The 21147-nt window shown below is 48.4% G+C and overlaps 1 protein-coding gene across 1 annotated transcript in view; it reads left to right on the forward strand.

The window, feature by feature from the left end:
• The first annotated feature begins 2174 nt into the window (after positions 1-2174).
• SLC6A5 (solute carrier family 6 member 5) overlaps positions 2175-21147 on the forward strand; it is a 60170-nt gene continuing 41197 nt past the window's right edge. The window contains exons 1-7 of the mRNA XM_017525918.2: positions 2175-2474; positions 3865-4398; positions 7023-7161; positions 9695-9826; positions 10160-10333; positions 17365-17506; positions 20071-20203. Coding sequence (XP_017381407.1) covers positions 3886-4398; positions 7023-7161; positions 9695-9826; positions 10160-10333; positions 17365-17506; positions 20071-20203 — 1233 coding nt within the window. The 5' untranslated portion in view covers positions 2175-2474; positions 3865-3885. The remainder of the gene's footprint in view (positions 2475-3864; positions 4399-7022; positions 7162-9694; positions 9827-10159; positions 10334-17364; positions 17507-20070; positions 20204-21147) is intronic.

Consider the following 21147-nt stretch of genomic DNA (forward strand, 5'->3'; position numbering starts at 1 on the left):
CCTGGGGGCCTAGCGGGGGCGCTGGGCGTCATTCAGGCGCTGAGCGTCATTCAGGCCCAGGGCCGCAGCTGAGGGAGGTGAGAAGGCCGGCAGGATTCCGCCGCCTCTGCTCCGACCCCTCCCGGGCTGGCCAGGTTTGTGCACCCTAGAACAATCGGGCGCAGGTGGACGCTCCATTCGCAACTGGCCCTTTGCGGGGGCTGTTCAAATGCAAATTGGGAAACTGGCCAGAACCTTCCGAAGTCGTGACTGTGCTTCGTGGAAGTTGGCCGGGGAACCGCAGAGGGAGGCCTACACGGACCTTTGTGCGCGCCTAGTGGTACCGCGCGGGCCCATAGCTTTCTGAAGCCCGAGCCTGCCTGCCAGGGCTACCTTCCAAAGTTCTCGCATCCGTCTTGCGCCCTCTCGGAAAATGGCGACTGTTCAGGCAGAAGCTCCTGTAGATCCCCCGGCCTCCCCCGAAATGCCGAGAGTCTGGGGGGTTTCTTCTCAGCACCAGCCGGAGCGGGAGAAGGCACCCCGCCAGAATTCTCAGCCACACCCCCTCAGACGACCCTCCTCCAGCCAGAGTTCACCACAGCTCACCTTACCCTCTTAACCCTCATTCCCGACCTCGCCCTACTAGCGGGCCCCGGGAAGAGCGCGACTGACCCCCGGAAGTGGTTGTGAGCCTCTCCAGGGTTCAAAAGCTACTTTCTGAACCCCAATTTCCTCAGCTTTGCAATTGGTATCGTTTCTCAAAGGCCATTGCCAAAGCTACCTCGGATAATTCATGGATAGCTCTTGCACAATGGTTCAGTCGTGAGATATCAATAGACGTTAGCTCAAAACTGCAATAAAAAGCCACCTGAAACCCTCAAGGCGTCTCAAAAGGAGTATCTCCTCCTCCTGCCCACACCAAAAACAATGCAGACCTTGTGTCCCCAGCCAGCTGCCCTTTAGAGGGGCTAGGCGCAAGAGCCAGCCAGCGGAGGCATCCACGCACTCTCCGGCTTTCGAGAGGGGTAGGAGGGTGCCCCTCAGTGCTCCTGGCGCCCGCTGCAATCTGCCATTGCAGCCTCCGCCCGCGGCTGCCGCCGCCGCCGCGGCATTGTTCTCCAGCCGCGTGGGGACAGCCCAGCCGCTTGCGACGGCGCGGACCCCGAGGCAGTGGGCTGGGCTGCTGGCAATAGGGAAGAGACAACGTGCTGTCTGTAGCTCCCCATCCCCGAGGCCAAGGTTCCCGAGCTAGACCGGCAAGGAAGGAGAGAAGGGAAGCATTCTGCTGACAATCCCTTTCTAGTCGCCAAACTACACCTTCTTTGTAAAGGCGTTTTCTCCTCTTATAGCTATTGCATTGTACCAACCAAAAAGTCCTTTTTTTTTTAAATCGCCACGTCCACCCCTAATCACATCCTCGCCACAGTACGGTTGACCATCCTCGGACGGCTTTCCAGATTGCCAGCTCTGCCCTCCCCACATACCCCTATTGCTGGACATCCCTATTTGGAGGGTTTCTAAGGTCCGGTGCTGCCAAATCAGGCCTGGCTTTGGTGGGATTTTATTGAAAGTACTACAAAGAAATCATGGGTTTCCCTTGACTTTGAAAGTGACCTAAGAACTAGGTCTGTGTAGGGAATAGATTTATTTTTATTTCTCTAAAACGTTTTCAGAGGAGCTTTAAAAATGCAACGAGAATGGTCAGTTATACTCAGAATTTTCTCTTGATTGTGTTAACAGTTATATAAAATAGGAACGGAAATACTAGATCCCAATGTTTAAGCAAAAAACAAAACAAAACAAAACAAAACAAAAAAACAGGTTCCCTCCAAGACTGACTGTCTGGAAGGGTAGGGATGTGACAATCTGAAGTTCACATACATGCAAGGTAGGTCCACACTTATAAAGCAGGACCCATACCTGCTTCAGCCATGGCAGAGCTGTGGGGCTGTGCGCAGACCCTCAGTCTCTTTCGGAGTAATATTTTTTGGAATCCCTGAAGATTGAGGAGGACAGCAATGGAATCTAGTAGAAGGGAAAGAGAAGACAGTGATTTAGCCCCCTCCCCCACGTCTACAGCCAGATCCACTCTGTTGGCGGCTGCGCCTTGCCTTGGGTGCAGTGGGACGTGTCCCTCCCATGTTTCCCTTAATTAGGAGGAGGCAAACTTCTGTCTTCCCCTCCTGCCGGTTTCGGTTTAGTAATCAGACCCACATGAGTCACGCCAAACACGCAGCCCCCTCCTGATGGAGTGACAACTGGTCAGCATACTCTAGGCTGTTGTCCCTTTAAAACTTGAATCCAAGGGGGTAATGATTTATCAAACTTGTATTATCAAGAAAATGTCAAACCAAGGGCACCTTGCTTTGCACTGACGCAAACCCGGCCTTCCCAAGGAGATATAGAAAGCGGCTCTCCTGCGGGAGCCAAGCCCAGTCTTGTCAATAGCGGGTTTCACCCTCCACCGGTTCAATCTGTTGCCTGTGTCAGACGTGGTGAGTGTTTGCTTTTGTTCTTTCAAGAGGAAAGGGAGCTGAGGGGATAGGGAGAGCAGATTCGTTTTGGGTATTTTTTTTTTTTTTTGGAGATGTCTGTGCATTGGGTGGGGGGAAAGGGGGCGACGAGGAGAACAATTCTGGCAGCCGTAGGTATTTGTACTTGTGAGCCTCACCTGAGGTCGCAAAGAGGTTTTCTGAGCTGTAGAGCTGAAAGGTTGGTTGTGGCTTGCAAAGACGCGATCCCGGGCACTGTCCTCGGTGCTGAAAAGCCAGATGCCGGTACAGAGGCGAGTTGTTCTGGGTCCTAGAGGCTATTGAGACAAATGCTGGCTGAAGCCGAGGTACTTAGATTTGTGCAAATTGAGGAGTTCTATTTTGCGTGTTTGTGAAAGGAGGTTAGACGAGAGGCGTGCAGTGGAGGTGAATATAATAGGATTATTCTTACAGTGTAATAGTAATTGGTGCTAATGTTTAGGAAGCCCTGAAAGATAACACGAGGGGAGAAAGTAGACAGAAGAACCACCGCTGGCAGTTCTTTTCATTTGAAAGTAAACTAGGAAAAAGTAAACAAAAATTAGTCCTGAGTTTTGGTACTCAAGCAAGGGTAAGGTTGTGAAGGATATTAGACTCCTGTGAATAGTTATGCCAGAAAACAAAAAAACAGAAACGAACGAACAAAAAAACTTTGTATGCTCTTTTACATGTCTGGGAATCTGGAAGTGAATGCAAGTTGTGTAAGATAACAAACCTAGTTGCTACTCTGTGTCTTAAATTTAGTTTATCATCATTGTAGGGGGTTTTTAATGGTTATTTTGATCGTGATTCTTAACCTTGTCTTTGCTACCTGGCGGGAGGAGGTGAGTTATGGAGCGCTGGGACTTGCACAACCAATTTGGCCTGAAGCGCTCGAAGGTGCCAGGGCATCAGCTTTGTGACCACGGCTTGTCTATGAGGGAAAAAGGCAATGTGCATTGTTGAGTGACAAAGGAAATGGGGCGGAAAATTAAAGAATCTTTCTACGATGGTAATGGGGATGCGGGCACCCACAGCTGTGATGTGAAATCCAAAGAAGGGGAGTTCATGACTCTAGGGCTATTTCCATCACCCCTCCTTTACCCCTACAGAATTACATTTCTGCCTCTTTTCTTAGTTCATCCTCCACCAGGGAGGGAATATTAGCTTCTTTTTGTCATCTGGTTATTGACGAAACGGACAAATTGAGAAATACTGATTGCAGTCTTTCTTGGGGGAAAAACCCCTCAGATTTCAATTTGCTTCCCCAGAGATTGTGTCTGGACCTGAGTTGCGAACGTCTCCATGTGTAGATACAGGTATTTTAAAAGCTGTTGTGACTTTGTTTTGCACGAACTTGACATTGTGTTTGCAGGATTGCAGTGCTCCCAAGGAAATGAATAAACAGCCAGCCAACAGTCCGGAGGCGGCGGCGGCGCAGGGCCACCCGGATGGCCCACGTGCGCCCAGGACGAGCCCGGAGCAAGAGCTTCCCGCGGCTGCTGCCCCGCCGCCACGTGTGCCCAGGTCCGCTTCCACCGGCGCCCAAACTTTCCAGTCAGCGGACGCGCGAGCCTGCGAGGCTGAGCGGCTAGGAGTGGGGTCTTGCAAACTCAGTAGTCCGCGGGCGCAGGCGGCCTCGGCAGCTCTGCGGGACTTGAGAGAGGCGCAAGGCGCGCAGGCCGTCCCCTCTCCTGGGAGCTCCGGGCCCGGCAACGCGCTGCACTGTAAGATCCCCGCTCTGCGAGGCCCGGAGGGGGATGCGAACGTGAGTGTGGGCAAGGGCACCCTGGAGCGGAACAATACCCCGGCTGTGGGCTGGGTGAACATGAGCCAGAGCACTGTGGTGTTGGGCACGGATGGAATCACGTCCGTGCTCCCGGGCAGCGTGGCCACCGTTGCCACCCAGGTAAGCAGGTTGCATTCGGCCTGCACGGTATCCTGCTCTCCAGCCGCGCGACCGAGGCCAGCCAGGCAGTGGCGGGTGCACGTGTGCTGATGGGGAAACCGGTTGGCAGTGCCAGGTGATGGATGCGGGAGGCAGCTTTGGGGCTTCGGAAGCTCGCACTGCGCTGGGGTCTGCAGTTCAGGGCGAGAGGGCTGCAGTGACCCTGCCAGAGGGGCCACGACCTGCCCCTTCCCAGCCTTGGTGGTATTGGGAACCCAGGTCCAGATCCAAGAAGCAGTTGAGATAGATGATTCCACCCTTTTATGCAGACAGACTCCCCCTCCTGCCAAAGACTGTCTTTTCTTTTGAAAAATAATTCCTTAATTGAACAAAAAGAGGGAGAAATTTCAGAACAAAGCCCGGTGTTGGTGACTGGGGGTGGAGGGGCAGCAGGATATAGTTTAAGTTATGCAGCCTTTACACTGCCGCTTATGCTTATTACATGAGAACGCATTTGATGAGAGGTGGGTTTACCTGAGGCTACTGAAGCTTAAGCTTCAGGGCCTGTCCTTTGCTGGGGCCCTTCCAAAACCTGGTGTCTGATTTTGCCATAAGCTTCTATTTTTTTCCCTAAAGTAACTTCCCTCAATTGCATAAGCTTCAGGCCCCACCAATCTGAATCCACTCTTGCATTTGATCCTTTATCACTTAATTAGAGGCGTGAAAAACTCACAGGGCAAATCCCAATCCCTGGGTTTATGAATGAAGGCAACTTTTGCTGGTGGCCTCATATCTCATATAGGCTTTTGTTTTCTTCCATTTCCCTCTAATTTCTCTCCTTCCTTCTCTGATTTCTTCTTTCTTCTTTCCTTTTTCATCCACTTCAGCTCTTCCTTTCTCACTGCCTGCCATTCTGCCATCTCCTCTCCTTCCCTGGCCAGGGGCTATGCATATATCCAGCAGTGGGGGCCCGGACCAAAATTTGTGCCAGTGTAAGGTTTAGGGTTTATCCAGCCCTTCTATTCTTAGTCACTCTAGTGTTTACACACACATACACATTCACACTTATCCACAGGCCCACACAGCAGGAGCTTGTGGTGTCATTGACTTTCCCACCTGCCTTTCCTTTTGGGGTCCACACCTGGAGAAGTAAACATCGACTTTCCCACTTGTCTTTCCTTTTGGGGTCCACATCTGGAGTGTTTGTCTCTGACAGTATGCATCCCACAGTGTGACCCCAGGTGGAGAAGAATATTTATTTCACTTGTCTTGCTTAACCTCCGCACTGCGGCAGGAGCTGGAACTCCCACCCTTTGCAGCCCTGGAAGGATTGAAGGGTGGTGTTGGAAGTGGAGGTGGTCTGTGTGTGGGAGGATTAGAGGGAGGCTGTTAAAGATGTTTGGTTTCTGAAAGTACTTATTTTCAGCCCTGCCCGTCTTTCTGATTGTGCCTTTCTGACACTCACCCTGGACCTTTCTCCCTTCTTGAGACTTCTGACAGCTGCTGCTGTGTCCTCCACAGCTTGTAGAAAAACATGAGACCTAGCAAGTTACTACAGTAGGAGGTGAAGGGTGACTGAGGAGGTGGAAACTGTGTGCAGTGGCCTGAGTCCCTGGAAAGCTTTCTGTAGTGTCTAGGTGTCCTGAACATTTTCAGAGTTTATTTGAGGTGGTCTCCCCCCATTTTTCCTGCTTTGTAGTGAGGCATTCTAGGACCAGGCACTGCCCCAAGAAAGCATCTTAGTGTGAGCTTGAAGAAATGAGCCTCAAAGATTCATAGACTGCTGGAACTGGCAAGTACTTCAAGGGACAGTTATTCTAAGCCTCTTTTACAGATGAGACACAGAGGTTCAGAGAGAGCAAGTGGCTTGCCTGGGGTTATCCAGCTGATTAGTAGTAAAGTTTAGACCAGAACCCAAGATTTTAGATGGCTTGTCTCTTCCCATACCAATCTTTTTTGTTTGTTTGTTTTCCTGCTTGTTTCACCCTCAAATCTCCCTCCTGCCCATCTCCCTTGCATTAGTCTTGAAGGATGCTTTCTTAAGTTAGTTGACCAGGCAGGTTTTGGTTTGGTCAAGAAAGTAAGGCAGGGGCTCCGGCTGGCTTCGGCATTGCAGCTCTCTTTCTGGTCTTGGCACACACTCTAAAGAAAGAAAGGGCTGAGGAAGGGGTGTAGTGAAGGCTTTTTTATGGGAGAGGGTTAATTAGGAAGCTGCTTGCTGGGAACTTCAGGCATGATGTTGGGGGCCTGCTTGCCAAATAAATTCTTGGTGAGGGGTCAGGGATGGAGGGACCTGCTTGCCAACACCTTACAGTTTCAAGGTTTGGGGAGAGCTGCTTGCTGGTGTGCCCTGACTGTATGATCTGGGAAAGAGGGGTTTGGGTCTGTTTAAGATGGATCTTCAGATCAGAACTGGGGGGGCCTGCTTGCTGATTGACTCTCAGTGCAGGGTTGAGGGGTGAGGTCCCTGCTTGTAGATGCATCCTTTCTTTAGATTTGGGGTCCTGCTTGCTGATGCATCCTCAGTTGAAAAGTGGGGGCCTGCTTGCTGGGAAGAACCCTTAGGCGGGGGGGGGGGGGGGTGGAAGGGGCCTGCTTGTGGACCTACTGGGGCTGTTATCGACAATGTGCTTTTCCGCCCCCAGGAGGACGAGCAAGGGGATGAGAATAAGGCCCGAGGGAACTGGTCCAGCAAACTGGACTTCATCCTGTCCATGGTGGGGTATGCAGTGGGGCTGGGCAATGTCTGGAGGTTTCCCTACCTGGCCTTCCAGAACGGGGGAGGTATGGCTTTTCCGCTCTTTCCGCCTGCGGCGGGGCGGGGCGGGCACCTGAGGGTTGGATGGGACAGGAGCACTGAGGCAGGGCAGCCGAGAGGAGAGGCTGAGAGCAGCCTCCTCAGGCTTCAGCCCTTTACCTCGTAGGCATAAGTGCATAACCAGAGGGCGGGGGCGACAGTAATCGTTCGGCAATTGATCCGGGAGTCTGTTATCTGGAGAGGGGAGCAGGCCGCCAAATCCCCCACTGACCCAGTTTTGGGGCCTGGGTCCTGAGACGAGTAAGCACGGGCGCTGGCCGTCGTGTTCAGAGAGCGGCGGCACTCTGGGCACGCAGCACCGTGGGAGCCCGCAGCTGTCCAGTCCTGGAGCCCCGATTCAGGATTATATCCTGTCTTCCTAGGGGATTCCTTAGGCGAGCCAGGAGGTGAGGGGGAAGGGCCGGGGGCTGTGCTGTCAAAAACCTCTCAGAAGTGCCCGCCACCCCCGCCTTCTTGTTCTGCTTCTTGAAGCAGAACATATTTTGGTTTTAGTAAAATCGTTCAGTGAAGACGGGTTTCTTTCATCTGCCCTAAACGGGTGGAAGGTGCTTGCCTTCAAAAGAGTTGGGGAGGACACCAGTTGGGCTGGCTCCTGGGCCACTATGCTCCCTTGTACCTCTTCTGTACCCACCGAGGAGGGACCCGCACATTCACGAGCCCTTTGGCCCTCCTGACAAGCAGGCGCCCCGGGGCGGCCGCTCTCTTCCCCTACCCTGGCTGAGTGACAAGTCGCCCTCTGGCAATGGGAATTTGAACCTAGAGCACCCTCCCACATCTTCTCAACTGGACCTAAGGGACAAGCAATGCACTCCTTTACCCCATAGGTCGGGCAGTTTAAGGGTTTTTGTTTTGTTTTTGTCTCTTGGGTCCGCTTCAGGCAGAATTGGGTGCAGCGGAGCGCACGGGTGCTGCACCACCCGACGGTTAAAGCGCATCTTACTTAGGCCCCCACTCCCCTCCTCTCCAGCTCCAAATTAGAACACTTTGACAAGTACTTATGAGGACCGCAGAGCATTTGCCATTGGGGGTGCCCTGAAAACACACCAGGCACTGGCCACTCGAATAGAGGCACCCCGATAGGTTTCAGTCTGGTTTTCTGCAGGGCGCCCTCAGACTAGGAGGTTACTAAAGGCTTCCAGTGCCTAGGAGGGGGCTGAGCACTCAGGGTAGAGGATGGGGAGGGAGTTCCAGCAAAAGAAGACTGGCCCGCGCCAGTGCTCGTACCCGGATCTATGGAGAGCGGCGGAGCGGTTCTCAGTGCTCGGGGGAGCCAGGCGCTGGGAGGGGAGGGAGCCTGCCCGGCACTGCAGCCCTCAGCGCGGGGTGGAGGGCTCGCCGCTCCTTTTCAGGAGCAGAGGAGGACTGCACAATCCCCGTCTTGATAGGATAAATCAGGACCCCGTTTTTTCTGCGCAGCAGCCCTTGGCTGGTCCTGGGGCTTCCTGGCTTGGAGAGCCCGGGGCACAAAAGGCCCCTCCACACAGCAGGAAGTGGGGAGGGGCGGCAGCATAAAGAGTAGACGCGAGAAAGATCAGTGTTCCCTCTGCTGAGGCTGCTCTTCTGCGCTCGAGCATCTCCAGTGCCCACCTTGACGCTGGTCCATGCAACAGCACTTTCTGGTTAAAACCTTTTCAAAAATCATGACCATTCCCCAAGTCCCTACCAAACAACCTCAAAGAACGTTGAAGGGAAATAACCCTAGAGAAGCTTCAGCGAGTCCGTGGAGGCCTGCCAGGTACTATTGCCCTAGATTGGGCATTTTGAGGAATAAAGAGATGAAGCGCAAACGACATTAGGGACTCACAGGCTGAATAAGACTCACATAAAAATTATCAAGTGATCGGTGCCTGGAGCCAGGTACTGTGGGAAGACACAGAAGGGAGACTTTCTGGAGGAGGAAGCATTTGAGTTGACCTTGAAGGATGGAAGGAACTTCTCATATGGAGAGGGGTGTTGAGAAGTGTGTGATGGGGATGAGGATGAGTTTAGGAAGAAGGACGGGTATCCCCCAATGACTGTCTGGCAGAGCAGGCCCAACCCTCGTTGGCAGAAGGTGCCCAGGTAACTTATGATTTATTAAAAAAAAAAGGGCTCCTGGAGTTTAGCTTAGAAGATTTTAGGTCCTGGGAGGGCTGAGGCTCTGATAAGATTTTACCAATCTGGATCCAGTAGTGAGTAAAAGGCATGAACTGGTTGAGCTCTGGCAGTGCTTAATTTTGGGAAATTGAAATGCTATAATAAAAAAACAAAAATAATAAAACCTATCAGCACATAATCCCTAGCCATCTGCTAGTGGAGAAGAAATAAGGAGTGTATTTGCATGGGTACCCTTACACTTTTTGGAGGAGAGCGCTTCAGTATCTGTGGGTGACTGTTGCTGAGACAGGACATTGAAGGGCTTCTTCAAGAATGGAGCTGAGCCCCACCCCAGAGGGTTAAGGAGGGCCAGCAGTCTGCTTTTGCCTCTCAGGTCTCTCACTTCCCACCTCTCTTTCCAAGGTGCTTTCCTCATCCCTTACCTGATGATGCTAGCTCTGGCTGGATTACCCATCTTCTTCTTGGAGGTGTCGCTGGGCCAGTTTGCCAGCCAAGGGCCAGTGTCTGTGTGGAAGGCCATCCCAGCTCTACAAGGTGAGTCCAGCCTGCCTCCCAGCCTCCTCAGGCCCTTCCTTACCCTGTCCGCTCTGGCACCATGCAGCCCCGGGGAGGGAGTCCTGCCTTTGTGATTAGTAGAACTAACTCTTTCCATCCTTCATTGGGTCCTGAATAATGGCCCGAGATCACCTCTGACATTGTTGAGTTCCTGGCAGAATGCCTTCTTATCCCTGATAGCCAGCTCACTCTGTTATTAGTGCATCCATTCTGTACAAGAGAGCCTAGGCCTAGGTCCCCACCCTGTGCCCAACTCGAAGAATTCCAAAGCATTTGAGATGGAATGAACCCCTGGAATTTTTGCTTCTGCAGGCTGTGGCATCGCGATGCTGATCATCTCTGTCCTCATAGCCATATACTACAATGTGATTATTTGCTACACACTTTTCTACCTGTTTGCCTCCTTTGTGTCTGTACTACCCTGGGGCTCCTGCAACAACCCTTGGAATACACCAGAATGCAAAGATAAAACCAAACTTTTATTAGGTAAGTTTGGAAATATCTGCCCTAGGTGTGTCTATTCTGAACTATCCATTTATTCAACAAAATAATTGAACATATATTATGCATGCTAGGCCCTATATTAGGTACTGGGAGCACAGAGATTAAATCAATCCATCAAATATACTTAATTCTAACATTTAAGGAGCTCATGGCCCAGAGGAGAGGGTAATCAAATTTTTGTTTGCTCATGAATAGCTGGAATCTTTGTTGAAAATGCAGGTTTCAGGCTCACAAGCTAGTCTGATTTAAAGATTTTGTTGGGCGTAGAAAATTTGCATTTTTAACAAGTCCTTGTAGAATCTTATTTTGTTTCATAGTGTTTCTTAGACAAGTAGCATTACCTGGAAGGTGGTTAGAAGCCTCGCCCTAGGCTTCCTGAGTGAGATTTGCATTTTAATTAGGTTCCCAGGTGACTCGTCTGCAGGGTGCAATTTGAAAAGTGATAGTCTAATTCTTAGAGTCCAGGAGAGCCATCCTGGGGCCAGACTTCACAAGATACTGCTCAGTGCATGAGGTAGATAGACATGAGAGTGGACCCCTAGACCACTCTGATAAAAATGTAGTGTCTAGAAGAGGGCAAGCTACTGGGGAGCCAGGAAGTGTTCTGGAAGATGTTTCAGATGTGAAATAGATTTGGACTTGAGGCCTTGGGGGAAAGTGTCAGCTTCTTGGGTCCACAGCAAGAGAGTGAATGTAAAGAGAAGGAGGGCAGCTATGTCAGAAAGTCTTTCTGGTCTACATCTCTGTCACTGACTATATGTGTGTCTGGGTCAAGTAACTTCTCTCTGGATCTGTTTTCCTGCTCTGAAAAATAGAAAAAAAAATGTTCTTCCGCCACCTACCTTATGGTATTGCTGCAAGGAGAAAAGAAACGAAGGGTGTGATACAGCTGCAGAAGTCTACAACTCTACAAATAGAAGGTGCCAGTATCAGTCACTTTGGAAGCTCTGGTCATTTTAAAGGGGACCTAGGAACAAGTAGTTTCTCCTTTCCCCAGTAGCTCTGTTCCTTCTCCTCAGCTAGCTAGGTCTGTGCCGAGGCCACTTCCTGTGATCTCTGTATGATGGGCTCTTAGTGTTGCCCACCAAAACCAGCTTTTTTCATGATGGAACTGGGACATTATTTAACACTTTGAGTATGCTAAGGGCAAAAAGATGAATTCTTTCCTCTTGCAGACCCAGACAGATGCAATTCTTTCCTGCATTTTCTGTCATGAACGTGTGTTTATTTTACAGTCTCTCTCTCTCTCTCTCTCTCTGTGTGTGTGTGTGTGTGTTTAAAACAGGCTAAGCATGTTGACTGGACCAGGCACAGGGGTGGAGGCCCAGGAGGCACAGAAGCCCCTGCCCCTGGCTTCTAGTGTGGTTCACTGTCACATGGGAGACATGAAAGGCAGAGCAAAGACTACACAGCTCAGCTCCTAGTCAACTGGTACAAACCATTAAAACTGTGCAAGCTCTGAGCACAAGGAGACAATGCACATTTTTCACTCTGATTGTTTCCTGCGAGTATATGACCAGACTGAGCAGGTCCTATCTCATTGTTAACCAGTGCTTTAATTTTTTTTGGTGGAAAAAAACCCACAAAACAAGGCCAATCCCCACTCTTTCTTTGTGCAACCCCTCCATGTGTCATTCGCTGTGTTATCAGCACATGAGCGTGTTCTGTTCCTGGGACCAGGCTACCCCTTGCAGGGGCATTGGTCCTTTGGAATTCTGGGGTGACTTAGAAAAGGTGATGGTGGCCTAATTTGCAGAGCCCCACTGCTCTACTGGACAAATCAAGAGTCTAGACAACAGATGTTCCCAGGCTGTTTCTCAGATGGTCACATTGAGCAAGTTTTTCTTAAGAGATGGACAGATTCTTTCCTCAGCATTTCCCACCAATTGCCTTTCAGTCTCACAACCCCATAACTACTCACAACCTGTGACTGTTGGGGAAAAGGACTCATTCCAGGAGAGACGGACTGAATGGCCAGTATTGTGACCTTCATGTGCAGCGTGGAGTTGCTCTCAGTGCCGCTAGGGACACATTCCATGGAGATACCAGGCACTCATACCCACTCCAGCCCCAGAGGAAAGCCTTGGATCTGTGGGTGGGGAAAGGCTGCGTTTGTCACATCTTTCTCTTATGCAGGTTGTAAGAGGGGCTGCCGTCTTTAGGGTGACTCAACTCTCGAAGTATCTGTAATGGAGAATGACTAATCTGTGCCCTGCCAAGTGAGACCAGCGGCTTTATGTGAAAATAGGAGCTAGCTGGGTCAAGTAAAATAGGAACAACATAAATACCATTTCTATTTCTGGAATGGCTTCATTTTCATTAGAACTTTAATTAAATGATTCCTTTTCTCCCTGGTCTTTCATTTATTAATAATTGCCCAAGTAAAGAGAATCCCATTGCACAGCTTCCAATTTAGCACGATCATTATCGCTGTTCTTTGTTCGGGGTTGCTGGGCCGCAGAGCTCTCTGATGAGACGGCCCATCATTCCTTCGCCGGTGGACCTGAAGGCGCCGGGCGCTGGGAAGCATGCTCCTGCCGCCCGGTGGTGGGAGGGGATATTGCAGGAGGCTTGAGGCTGCGGAGCGAGCGAGCGGGGAGCCTGGGAGCCCTGCTGCATTGCCGCAGGAGCGGTGACCTTGTGCTGCTGCGGCGGCAGTGCTCTACAGACAGCCAGAGACGCTCCCTAGGGAGGCTGCCTGCGTGCTTCACAATTGCAACTTCGGAAGCAAGAGATTTGGTGTTTGCCCTCGTGAGAGTGATCTCTTCAGTTTTGGGTGGACGTAGTGTTTGGCAGGAGGGCGAGAAATAACTTACGTGCTTATTCACAGAACAGAGATATGGAGGGTCTTTTTTTGTTGTTTTTTTGTTTGTTTGTTTGTTTGTTTTTGAGATGGAATCTCACTCTGTAGCCCAGGCTGAAGTGCAGTGACGTGATCTCGGCTCACTGCAACCTCCGCCTCCTGGGTTCAAGCAATTCTCCTACCTCAGCCTCCCAAGTAGCTGAGATTATAGGCACAAGCCGCCATGGCCAGCTAATTTTTGTATTTTTTAGTAGAGATGGGGTTTCACCATGTTGGCCAGTCTGGTCTTGAACTCCTGACCTTGTGATCTGCCCGCCTCACCCTCCCAAAGTGCTGGGATTACAGGCCTGAGCCACCGCACGGCCTGGAGGGTTCTTTAATTGTCTTCATTCAGGTCACTGCTGGGAGAAACAAAAGCTTTCTTGGTAAATATTTCATAATGATTAGGTGGGAATCCTCCTCAAACTCTGTTATTTGATTATAGAAGATGCTTTGACTAGAAAGATATTTTGAGGCCCTGCAGTGGAGATTCCCAATCAGGGAGATTGTGCAGGGGACATTTGGCAATGTTCAGAGACATTTTTGGTTGATGCAGCTGGATGGGTAGGGCAGACGCTCCTGGCATTTAGTAGATGGAGGCCAGGTATTCTGCTAAATATCCTGCAATGCACAGGGTGGCCCCCACAGCCAGGAATTATTGAAGCTGTTTTTGCAGGATTAACAAGAATTCTAGACAGAAGTATTGTTATAATTAATTATCAATCAGGTGGCGCTTTGACTCACTTCCTTGAAACCAAAAGTTGAGTAATACTACATACATTTGCATTCCCATTGTTCCTATAGATGAGATTTCTGATGTTAGAATCATAAGGCTTTTGTTTAAAATTTGCTTAAGCAGATCCTGAATTCAGCAGAACAGCTGATGCCAACCAGTTTAAAGACTCCTACCAACTTTAAATAGTGGCTCACTCCTGTAATCCCAGCACTTTGGAAAGCCAAGGGGATGGATCACTTGAGGCCAGGAGTTCGAGACCAGCCTGGGTGACATGGCAAAACCCCATCTCTACTAAAAATACAAAAATTAGCTGGGAGTGTTGGCGCACATCTGTAATACCAGCTACTCTGGAGGCTGAGACATGAGAATCTCTTGAACCCTGGAGGTAGAGGTTGCAGTGAGCAGAGCTCATGCCACTGCACTCCAGCCTGGGTGACACAGTGAGACTGTCTCAAAAAATAATTCAGTTCCTCCCACAGAGGAACTGAATTAGTGTGAGAATACATTTCTTCATCTCCCTGTCCCATGACTTCACCCTGCACTCTTCATCCCACTCCAAAACCCTAGCTCTAAACTCTTTAGGGAGATGGATTTGAGGTTTCCTCCTATCTCCTTGTTCAGGGACTCTTACGATTAAACCTCTTTCTCTGCTGCAATGGAGTGTCTTGGTGGTGTATTGACTCACTGTGCCCATTGGGCAATGGGCGTATTGCAGTTACTTTATCTGACCCCAAATGCCATTAGTACAGCTATTGAGAAACCTTGGTCTAAAGAAGTACTGAAAGGGAAGGGATTCTTATGATTGTTTCCGTTTTTATCCAACATTCTAGGAAATTCTGCAGTGTGTGTGGGAGGCAGTAGGCCATTTACGGCAGGCAAGTGGGCTTGTGGGAGATTATGTTGAAGACTAGAGATGCTCTCTCCAGAGTAATACCAGCCATAAAAGCTATAACAATGATGATTGAGTTATGGCTAAAATTTATTGAGTGCCAGCTGTATGCCAGGCATCATATGAAGATTTTTCATTTGTGATCTTTCTTCATTTAGTCCTTACTGCAACCCTGAACAACTATGACCAGAAAATGGAGGCTTGGACAAACGGAACTCATTCAAGCTCTCAGGAGTAGTAGAATTCCCGAACCCATATTCTTGCCCACCTTGCTCTTTCATAGAGAGCATAAATTGGGAGCCCTATGCACCAGATCTAGACTGCACTGCATATACTTCTTAAAATTATTTATTTATTTATTTTAGAGACAGGTTCTCATTCTGTTGCCCATGCTGGAGTACATGGTGCGATCACAGCTCACTGCAACCTTGAACTCTTGTACCTAAGCAATCCTCCTACCTCAGTCTCCTGAGTAGTTAGGACTATAGATGTACAGTACTGCACCTGGCTAATTTTTAAAAATGTTTTGTACAGATAGGGGTTTCTTTTTGTTGTCTAGGTTGGTCTTGAACTCCTGGGCTCAAGCGATCCTCCTGCCTTGGCTTCCCAAAGAGAATTATAGGTGGGATTATAGGTGTGAGCCACCCTGCCCAGTCACTTTTTGTGGTATTTCAAGACAATTTTAACTCATTTTCAAGATTTTTAAATGGAAAGATTTCATGTAAGTTTACAGATTTTCTGCATCTTTTGCCACAACATCTGGAAAAGCTTGGCCCTAATTGGCTGGAGAGTGCTCTGGTTGGCCACAGTCCCCACCACTCTCTATTAGTTTCCAGTTTTGTGCCTTCCTCATTTGTGTCATCAGCCTGGCTTCTGTGGGTGTTTGAGTTTCTAATCCCTGCTCCCTGTTCACACTGGAGTGCCTAAGTCATTGACTCCAAAGGGAGAGCTTGTTTGCATCCTGGGTTGATGTATGGCCTTGGCTAGCCACTGCATGCCTCTGTGCCCCAGTTTCCTTATCTGTATCATAGAGATAATGACAGTATCTTCTCATAGGGGTGGTGTGAGGCTTAAATTAGCCAATGCATGTAAAGTACTTAAAACACTGCCTTAAAGGCAGTAACTGCCATGTAAGTGTAAGGTTTTGTTGTTATTGTTACTATTTGCTCCTTTACAAAAATGTTCTTTGGGATTAGTCTTGGTGGGTTCTTTATTTAAGGTATTTGTCAGTTTATCTGTCAGTTTTGTGCCTTCCTCATTTGTGTCATCAGCCTGGCATTGTAAAATGGTCAGAAAGACTTCAGGTTCTTCCTATTTAAAATGACAATAATAATGTATACCTTCTGGTTTTATGAGGATTTCATGAGAAAATAATCATTAAGGTGTTCAACACAGAGCCTGACATACTAAGACTCACATGGTTAAGTTCTTTTCTCCATCCCAGCCTAGGTCAGGCCTTCTCAACCTTGGTATTACTGATGTTTTGGACTAAATAATTCTTTTTTTTTTTTTTTTTTTTTATATATATAACACATATATATTTACACACATACATATATATAGATATAAAACTTTTTTTTTAAGAGACAGAGTCTTGCTCCATCATGCAGGCTGGAATGCGGTAGCATGATCATGTCTCACTGCAGCCTTGCATTTCTGGGCTCAAGCAATCCTCCTGCCTCAGCCTCTCAAGTATTTAGGACTACAGGTGTGTGCCATCACACCTAGCTAAAGGACCGAACAATTCTTTATTGTGGGGGGCTGTTCTGTGCATTGTAGGCTATTTAGTGTTAGCATCCCTGACCTCTACTTATTAGATACCAGTAAGCACCAGGTTCCCAAAGTTTGACAATTAAAAATGTCTCCAGTTGAGTACCACACTGTTAGGCCTTGTTGCAGGCTCCCTGGTAGATGACGTGGTTGCCGCCTTGCTTACCCACGTGAGAGTAGAAAGCACGCAGCACGTGTATCAGTACTTATTGAATGTGGTGCCAGGCAGCGGGTCCAAGGTGAACTTCTTAGTAAGCCTCTGTAGCAGTACCCTTCAGGAGGTTTGTTTATTTTCTAATTAGATTTGTTTCAGCCATTTATTTATTTTCTTTGGAGTCATAAGGATCTGGGTTTGAATCCTGATTCTCTTCCTCATAAGCTGCGTGGCTTCAGTAGAGTTACCTAACCTCTTTAAGTGTGTTTCCTTATTTTGAAAATGGAAGATTACAGCACTTCCTGCATAGGCTGTTGTGAGAATTTAAAAAGAGAATGCACGAAAAGTGCTTGCCCACCACATAGAGAGTGGTTTGTAAATGGCTTTGTCATCAGTACGAGGTGCAGTTGTGGGGACTGGGAGCTCCGATGAAGAAAACATAATTCTGTGGTTCTTTTATTAATATGTCTGGCTTTGCTCACTTAATACTTTCCTGAAGTTACTCTCCAATACAGTATTTGGCAAATGGTTTTGGCATTTGTTTTGAAACTGCTGCAGAGAGACACATCTTTATTTTCTGTACAGATTTCACTATATTTCTATTCTGTCCTCTCCTAAACAGATTCCTGTGTTATCAGTGACCATCCCAAAATGCAGATCAAGAACTCGACGTTCTGCCTGACTGCCTATCCCAACTTGACAATGGTTAATTTCACAAGCCAGGCCAATAAGACATTTGTCAGTGGAAGTGAAGAGTATTTCAAGTAAGATGACTTTCCTTTTTTTTTTTTTTTTTTTTACCTTCTAAGAGAAATCCAGTGAATTAATAAATATTCAATTTGCACTCCAGAGGTGTGGGTGGCCCAAGGGATGAGATCAGAGAGGAAGGTGTTTTTCTCTGGTTTGGATTCCAAGAGCAGATTGTTGTGTCTTGTGCGCCTGGGAAGCAGAGCTGAATGAATGATGGCAGAAGGGGCAGAATCAGTGCAGCTATAATTTGTGATGCTGACGAAAAGGCCATTTTAAAACCTTGATCCAATGTGATCTAAGTGGACTGTCAGTTAACCAGATTATTTTTTCTTCCATCTGCACTGGGCTTCAGGGAAAGGGGCAAAAAGTAAGAAAACAAGTCATGTTCAAAGTTTTAGTTTAAATAAGAAGAAACTCATTTTTTTCCTTTTTTTACAGCTTTGCCTTAGTTTTATACTTTTTATATCAGTATGGCTAGACATTGAAGACAGAGGTTCAGGGATACTTGAAGATCTTCAGCTACCATTGGAAGATTTAGTGAAGTTCATGAAATTATTTCTTAAGGGAGATAAATGTAGACAGAGTTCATCATAGGGTACATAAACAGTGTTCTCTAGCTAAACTTTAATGCAGGGGTTGTAATTCAAATATACTCAGGGGTGTGGGGGGCATATAAATAAGTAAAGTGAAAATAAGTGAAATGATAGGGAGTGGTGGGGACTGCGGCAAACCAAAGGGGTTGCCTGTCACATGTAAGGGAGGGCCCTGGTGACCAGCTCCTCTGATCACTGCCTTGTGAAAACATGGGCCAGTGCTGCCAGAGCTTCTATTTTACAATACAAGATGGAAATAAAATCTAGATTTTCGTATGATCTCTCCCATTTTAAATGGCAGCAAAATAATTCAGATAGAAAACGGGGGTCAAATAAAATGAATAAATTGAGCCCCTGAGCTTGTGGCTTTCACTCAGATGATAAGAAATGGTCACTGATACCCCCACTCTTCTCCCAATTGTGATTGGTTTTCTTTCCTGTAGACTCAGAGTGATCATGGTTGTTCCTTGCAGAACAGAAGGGAGAGTTACCTAATTGATTAAATAGTCCCCTTTGACCATAACTACCAAGAGGGTATTAGGGGGTTTAATTCTCCCTGAGCACTGAGCACCTGAGTCTGATGATGAAATCTGAAAGACCACCAAAGCAGGTTTGCAAATCGTTTTCCCGTACACCTAATCCATGCAGTCAGGTGCACTAGAAAATGATTTGCAAACCTGCTTTTGGTGGTCTTTACTAATCCGTCGGGGCCAGTCTTAATTTCAAAGAAGAAATGTCATCAGGAGTTTCTTGGGACTTGTTTGAGGTCCTGTAATTGAAGCATGGAGCAGTTGTGATGGCTAAGTTGTGAAATTGTTGACTATTTGGTTTGCCATTTTGGTGATGGGACATGGGGAAGGTCCTTTACCTTGTGGTCCTCAGGGTTGTGCCTTAGAACCAAGTTTATTTCCATCCTTGGTCTGCCCTGCGTCCAGGTTGTGCCAGGGTTTGGGCCTGAAAGAGGCTCTGTCTGCACAGAGCTGACCATCACTGTTATGAAAAGCATGGCTATGTGCTGCCAAACAGCCTCTTCAGCTAGCCGGCTGGACCAGGAGTGGGGCTGCTGCCTGCATTTCCCTCAGCAGGCCAACACGTTCTGGACCATCATTCCTACAGTCCTGCAGAGCCTGATTGCTGGCTTGCCTTTCCTTCAGGTCACAGAAAAATGCCAACCTACAAACACAGCAGCTTCACAGAGGATGTATGGCTAGGTGGTTGTGGAGTAGAAGGCATTGTCTGAATCTGTTATCAGGCACTCTCCCCCAGGCTGCCTCCTGTGCTCAGGGGTGAGGCTGCCCTGCTAGCCATTTGGTCAGGCAGGCCACGATGTCTTCATCCTCTACACAAGTTGCCAGTAGCAGCTACAGCTGACCAATGGCCTCTTGTTGGCAGCTGCTTACCTGTCTCAGAACGGGTTACTTGAGCAAGGTCTAGGCAGCCCAGCTTTTATAGTGAAGCCAACCTTACCCTCAAGACATGCCCACATGCCCAACACAACTTGAACTACAATCCAGGGCCACATTTTTAGTCATTTAACATATGCAGTGTCCACTACGTACTAATTTTTAAAATTTAAAATCACACACATACTATTAGAATAAATTCTCATAAAAGAGTAGAGCAATACAGAAAATACACAGAAATCACTCTTGACAGTTCAGAGTTTCTGTTGCACTTCTCCTGAGGATGCGCCAGTGACAATGAAGCTGACAGCCTTGTCTTTCAAGGTCATGTGCAGCCCCCCCACACATAATCAAGAGCAGGGTAAATTCAGCTGGAGTCTCTGCAGATGGCTATGGGCAAGAGCCCAGACCAGCAAATCCCCCACAGCCTGATGTGATTAGGTGCTTGAAGGTGGGGCGGGTGGAGAATGCTGGGGTTTTGTGCAAGGCTCCTGGCTCTACTGGAGGCTTAAAGCCTGCTGCCTGTCACCTTCCTCTCTCCTTCTTTCTATCACTTCCCCTCTCCCTCCCTCCAATTCTCAGGTATTTTGTACTGAAGATCTCTGCAGGGATTGAATATCCTGGCGAGATTAGGTGGCCACTAGCTTTCTGCCTCTTCCTGGCTTGGGTCATTGTGTATGCATCCTTGGCTAAAGGAATCAAGACTTCAGGAAAAGTAAGCACTTTGATTTATCTAAGTAAGAGAAAGCTGTGGAATGCCCAGGGGTGGTGCTTTGGGGAGCAGGAGGAGCACTGGGAAGAGAGTCAGGAGTTGTGAATGCTAATTCTGACTCTGCCCTGGAGCAGCTGAGAGGCTGTGGGCAGGTGAATTCACTCCCATCTGCAACATGGGGATAATAACACCTTTCTTGCAGGGCTGTTTTAAGGGTTAAATGAGACACAGATACACAGCGCTCTCGAGGGGTGGCAGGGGTACTCTGATTAGGGATTTCCTTCCTTTCCTCTCAGGGGTGGCCACGCATTCAGCAGAAGGAACCTCCCTGATATTATTCAGTCACTTTCCCTAAACTCTAGAATTTGTGCTACTGGCTTTTTGCCTATTGGTCTGGCTGCCAGGTGAGTTATTGCTTCTGCCGAGAAGCTGGCTGAAGATCTAGACTGTGTAGTGGATTCCCTCTCCTCACTGCTGCCACCATGTTCGTGGCCTTCCTTGCCTTTCTTTCAACCCTAAGCTTGACGGTCTTCTACCTGACGTGCCCCCAGAACTAAAGGAAGATGGTCCTGACCACGGAATTTTGGCTGAGCAGTTACTTGGTATGTTTCGCTTAGTAATCGCTTGGCTGGGCCCTTTGGAGATGATGAAACTCCCACCCAAGCTCAATTCCAAGCCACAGAAAGAGAGGAGTTCGGGGAACTTTAGGCCACAATGGGCATTGCTGTAGGAGTCACGGTAACATTTCTTCATCTCCTTGCAGCCTTAGAAAAACCAACTGAAGGCCGGGCTTGGTGGCTCACGCCTGTAATCTCAGCACTTTGGGAGGCCAAGGTGGGTGGATCATTTAAGGTCAGTAGTTCAAGATCGTCCTGGCCAACATGATGAAACCCCATCTCTATGAAAAATACAAAAATTAACCGGGCATGGTGGCAGACACCTATAAT

Source organism: Cebus imitator, unplaced genomic scaffold, assembly GCF_001604975.1.
Source record: "Cebus imitator isolate Cc_AM_T3 unplaced genomic scaffold, Cebus_imitator-1.0 Scaffold39, whole genome shotgun sequence".
Classification (NCBI taxonomy): Eukaryota; Metazoa; Chordata; class Mammalia; order Primates; family Cebidae; genus Cebus; species Cebus imitator.